The sequence below is a fragment of the Macrobrachium rosenbergii genome, chromosome 56, assembly GCF_040412425.1.
Source record: "Macrobrachium rosenbergii isolate ZJJX-2024 chromosome 56, ASM4041242v1, whole genome shotgun sequence".
Classification (NCBI taxonomy): domain Eukaryota; kingdom Metazoa; phylum Arthropoda; class Malacostraca; order Decapoda; family Palaemonidae; genus Macrobrachium; species Macrobrachium rosenbergii.
This window is the reverse complement of record NC_089796.1, coordinates 40,668,164-40,674,163: the sequence shown is the minus strand read 5'-3', so window position 1 is coordinate 40,674,163 and position 6,000 is coordinate 40,668,164. Positions and strand designations below refer to the sequence as shown.

General features: G+C 34.3%; 1 protein-coding gene across 2 annotated transcripts in view; it reads left to right on the top strand.

Moving 5' to 3' along the window:
- LOC136836657 (UDP-glucose 4-epimerase-like) overlaps positions 1–6,000 on the top strand; it is a 223,921-nt gene that overhangs the window by 193,171 nt on the left and 24,750 nt on the right. For both annotated transcript variants that reach the window (XM_067101128.1, XM_067101127.1), the window contains exon 6: positions 1,862–1,950. In XM_067101128.1, coding sequence (XP_066957229.1) covers positions 1,862–1,950 — 89 coding nt within the window. The remainder of the gene's footprint in view (positions 1–1,861; positions 1,951–6,000) is intronic.

Genomic DNA, 6,000 nt, shown 5'->3' with positions numbered 1-6,000 from the left:
GATCGTTTCCTCCTTTGGATCCTCACAGATATCTTGTAGTATCTCTGAAGGAGGAGGATGAAGTCCATGTTCCTCTGTATGTTTAATGTAGGTTGTTGTTGATTTATTCTTATGGCTTCTGCTAATTGCAATTTTTTGGAACCGGGCTTCTCTGCACACGATCTCTGTGACTTATAATAATTCTTCCTATGTTTGTTTACGACTGTGTACATTATATAATGTTGTAATATTGCCTTTTGGTTGCATTGGGCTTGTAGTTGTCTACGTAGAGTAGTAGTGGTGTTACCTATATGGCAGTTGCTGTGGTCTTGACATGTCCCTTCTGTAAATTTAAATTTATACACTATATTGGTTGACTACCACATATCTCCACTAGGGACAGTGCTACCCCATATTAGGAGGGTGCTTACTAGGTTCAGGAGGCAGTAGATTCGTGAGGAGAGAGACTCGTTATGATTTGTGGACATGACACCGTCAGCAATCATCCTTTGGTCCTGAGGACATCGTCAATAGGCGAGGAAATGGTCTGTTAAAAATAAGAAGGAAAGGAAATGTGAATAATTTTTCGTTATTCCTTAGAAGCTTGCCTAACTAAAGATAAGAGAAGTATAGACTGATTCAAAGCCTATGTAAATAGATAGTCTCTGCAAATATTGTCATTGACTTCAATAGAAACTGAATTAACTTGTGTGTGAAATTAATGTGCTGTAAATTAATCCAATGTTCTTGAACATCAGAGAATTTTTCAAAATTTACTTTGTTCTCGAAACTTTAACAAGAGAGAAACTAGACAAAAGAAAAAAATTATATTTTTCTTGACTGATACTTGGTTACACTCTTTGAGTTAATTATATTTTTCTTGACTGATACTTGGTTACACTCTTTGCGTAAGTCATTTTTTTTCAGTCACTTCAAACACCCTGATAACTTAGGTGAAGTCCCTCCAAAACCTTACTTGAATTAAGTAGGTTAAGGGGCCTTAAGTATCATGTAGTTATTACTGAATTGGGAGGGGAAAAAATTGTTGGCAATCATAACCTGTAACGAATGATAATCAGCAAACACGAACAAAAATTTCACATTTTGCATAACCTTTCTCTAGTCATAAGGATTTTCAAGGATGAATATGCCTTTATTATCTGGTGACCCAACTTCCATGATAATTGCATCAGACTCTTGTTGCTTTTAAGGACTATCTCATAAAACAATAGACAGGAATGCATGTCCTCAGATTGGTGATGTGTCCATTGTTACATTTGGATCATAATTTTACATGGGACTTGCGTATAACTTATAGTGCTATAATGAGGGTTTTATGGTGGGTAAGTAAATTAACCTGGGAAGCCAGGATGCTTAGGAATTCCAGTTTTCATTATAAGCATCCTAATGCTTTATACTAAAGAAATGCTGTATTTTTTTTTTTTTCAATCAGGCCTATGTTTTAGCATAGGATATTTTGCTCTCTGGAGTCCAGGGAAAAAGTAAGAGTATTGTCAACAACTAAAATGGGGTGGCAAGGAAAGAAAATGTGTGGGCACAAAGCAAATATTATTTACAAATACATTACATAGACAATCCCAATAACTGTAAGAATGTACAACTGAGGATATATATTTTAAATACTCTGTCCGTTTTGTGTTACATAGTTTATCAGGAGAATCATGTCATTCTACAAATTTTTAAGAAGAAATGCTGAAAATCTTCATGGGAATTTGATGAAAATAAACTCAAAGCGATTAAGTTGTAAAACAGTTGGATGGTTTGGAAGAGCAGGTGGTTTTGCAATTAATAAAGATTAGGATTGTTAATATTTAATAATGTATCGTTAACCTCCATAAATGAAAGTAAGTTAATATTGCAGGGGTGAGAGATTATATTCATGTGATGGATTTGGCATCTGGACATGTTGCAGCTCTATCTAAACTGGAGAAAGAGCACTTGAGGTACAAGGTATGGAATCAAAGTATATTATCTTTGTTTTTGAGATGTTAATGACTTGCAAGTTTTTCATTCTGAAATTATAAATGCCTAAATCTAACTGATGAATCTTGATTGATCTGCAAGACAGATTGATTTGTATTAATTTATTTGTAAGATCATAGTCAAATATTTTGATAAAGCAGTGTCTTGATAAATGCCTGCCAAAAAATTTTATATGTAATGTTTCAAATGCAAATTGTTAGATCATAAAATCTGAAATGTCATTCACAAATGTAAACTATTTTATATCAGTTGTTTAAATCATTTACTGATTAGGAAGGTTACCTGACTTTCCTTAATTGCATCCTCAGCAGAAGAGTAAAACCGTAATAAGTTTGAGTCTTTTCCACTAATCATGGTGGCGATGGGTGAAGGTCACAGTATCATTTTGGTTTTATCTCAAAGTCTCTGGTTTTTGTTTGTCTTTGACACTAGAGCTTTGTAAAGGTCTCTTGCCTGTTGACAAATCATGAGACTCAGATTTCATGCAAGCCTGCACTAGCAGGAGTCAATGTAATGACAGAGATCAAGAGCATAAATAGGACTTGCCTGTTGAATTCATGCTGGAATTCACAACTCATAGATTACAGAACGTTCTAAAACTAGAGACATGCAGCAGTTTGATGGGTACTAGTCCTTTGAGCTTTTCAATAACAGGTAGCAAGAAGTAACTGTGTTTGAGGAGTCACGTTTGTCCAAGTGATGAGAAAGACCTTTGCTGGAGAAACCTAATGTTTTTTTTTTTTTTCACCCCGAGAGGACAAAAGATTATAAACCCAAAGGGAAGAGTTCCAAAGTAAGGGCCACGCCACTCTTTTCTAATTCTTTCAAAGATTTGTTGGTGTGATGATAAAGGTAGGCTGTGTGAGATAGGATTCATTAAGACCAGTGGCTAACAATACATTCACAGGAGGTAACAGTTACTTCAGCCTGGTCATACTCATATTCCATTAAATGGCTCCTCTGTTGAAGCAAACACTAAGGTGTTATATTTCACCCAAAAGTACTGTGCGGTATTCTTTTTTTAGATGACTGAAGGCTTGATACTTTACTTGTCTTGCCTTGTTCTCGTTACCAACCGTGAGCTCTACTGTTATTAGTCTCCGGTTCTCAATGTTCTACCATTTACATACTGCCACCGACATAATCTTGATCAGCTCGGCCAGTCTGGAATTCTCTGTAGCAAACAGATTATGTAAAATTTCTAAATATTGTGTGTATTTTAACATGTATGAAATACACTAAAATTCCAGTAATCATTTTATTAAGCAATTATATTCTCAAAAATAAACATCTAAACAAAATCAAGACGTTTTACTAAGGTTCTGGAACATTACATACAGTATATGAAAAATTTTTTCGTTCTCAAAACGAAATAGGAAACATTACTTGGGGAAACTACACAAAAGATGACAAATCTTTCACTTCATTCATACCTTGACAACATTATGTAGAATATCTTGAGTGTTAAAAGTTCTGTTTTTACTCTTGATTGGCTAAAATTCAGTTAAGTTTTTTATTTTAAGTCTTTTATCTTTTTACAGATACAATTACGGTAAAAATGCTTTTTCTATCACAAACCTATTACTTTACATTACCTGGCAATCCGTTCATTTGGTTTACAGTGGTCCGTTGATGTCAGACAGTAACACTTCCAACTGTCCAACTACCATTTACAGTCATAATTTTCATTCATTTAAAGTATTTTTATTAATTATTTAAAGGCAAAGTTACAACATCAGGATTATGCTTAAAAGAAGCAAAGCAGTACACTGATTACGAAAAAACTTCACATTTGAAAGTAAAAGTACAATTTTCCTGTAATACACAGAAAACAACGTATGATTTCAATTAGTGTGTAGAACCTTTATTTCCTTCACTTGAATGGGGATTTCTTCACCAGGGCCAGTTGCAGTTAGTGCCTACTTTCATTAAATCCTTACTAATATAAGTGCTAAAGTTCCTTTGAGTAAAGTGTCCCGTTCATTGTTCTGTTGACTTTCCTGAGTTTACCGTAAGTATAATTATTTGTTGGTCATTCACTGTTTATTGTGCTTTGTTTACTCAGTTGTTATAAAATAGTGTTACTATGTTGTTATGAATTAGTGTACTGTATGGTACTGTTCGGATAAGGTTCAATTCATATGGTTTCTGTGTATTACAGGAAGTCTGTATCTTTACTTTCTAGTATAAAGTCTTATTGTATTCAGTATTTCAGTATTATTCTGCTTTGCTTCTGTTAAGTATAATCCTGTTAAAGAAGTTGTAACCTTACCTTGTCCGTTGATAACTTAGTGTTCGCTCTGCAGTAATTTACTATTTTTATTTTTAGAGTTCACTTAATCTCTCTGCTATTCCAGATTACTATGGTAATTCCGTCGTTTTAAAGTAGAAAATGGATACCACTAGAAAAAAAATTCATTTGGTAATATTAGGTATTTTACTTTGTGAATTGCTATGTAAATGATCTACAAATTGGTGTATATCTTTCAATAAGATATAATGATAATTATGACTTTTGAAGATGCTTTTCTCCAAACTTTGACAAATTTTCAGTCTTTAAAATTGAGGAGAACCCTGTATAATATATATATATGTTATGAGTTACATTTTAACCCTTAAGCTTTGAGAACTGTACAGTGTTTCATTATTATCGTTGTTTTTTTTTATTTTATCATGAATAATAAATGAGCAAACTCATCAGATTGGCTTTATAGTAATCAGAGCCATATTTTTGTGGCAAGGTAAAGAAACCTCTTTTAAGTATATTATTGGGGCAGAGTTGTTCTCCTGAACTGATGTGTGGTGTAGTTGGAATTCAGCATTTCTATGGTTCTTTACCGCAGTACTATTCCACTCTGATGCTATCCTTCTCCTGTTCTACAGGAGCCCTCCATCCCCCAAGTGTCAGAAATAGAACAACTTAAGGTGCTCTTTGTCATCTAAGCACCAGCGAGAAGTAAAACAGATGACTTCTACTTCTTCCAGATAGATTGACTGTTCCTTTGCTTGAAAATTACTTGGGTACCTTGTATTTCAGTATCTGTTGCTGAGGAGCTTGCTGCATGCAGCAGTCTCAGTTGGACTTTTAAAACTGCTTGTTCCCTGGTACAAAATTCCCACTTTAATCTTGGATAGTTTGGTTCCTTAGCTGGCAAGGTTACAATATGTGCATCGGCTTTTATTCTCAGGTATAGTTACATTATTTGTTAGCTATTACCTGGTCAGGAGCACTCTTGCAACTCACCTGACACTGACAAATGTTCATGATTTAGAATCTTTCTGACTGCTACAACATCAAAAACAGCATTAGGGTTGTGATGTTTCTTCAGTAAAAGAACGTATTCTTCTTAAAGAGTATATTAACAGAAGTATAGACAGATACAGTAATGGAGACATCCTGGCTTATCTAGATACAGCAACTGGACGTCATGGATTGAAACAAACCTTGGTTTCTTAGGTTTGTTTATAACAGCCAAATGACCATTATACAGATAAACATTTTTAACATAAACATTTGAAATGCCATTCGCCTTAACACTCGTTGCATCTCCCTTTCCTTAGAAAAGTTTTAAGTACAGAAGCAAATAAATACATCATGAAACTTAAAACATCAATTATGAATAGGGAACATAAGAATCTTTTTTATTGGCAGATCAAGTGTAACCAAAATAAATCTGTATACATAAATATCTCAAGAAGTATTTGGGTAATCATGGCGTTCAGGGCGTCACCTTATTCTTGCTGGCTTACGTAAAACATTTTTTGGAAGGTCATCTGTCAACGATTGAGATTTCTTAGCTACCGAGGTTGTAGAATTATCAATGGTTTCTTTTCCTCGTTCTCCTCCTGTCGAACATGGTATAACTGACAAGAGATCATTAAATTGTTCTTGATCCTCTAATATCAGTTTGCGTCTCCATTTTTTCTTCACCGGCAGCTATTAGCTGTCTCTTGATTTCTTTTGTATGCTGTGTCTCCTGTTTTGACTGTGTATGAATGAGGACAACTTCTTATATG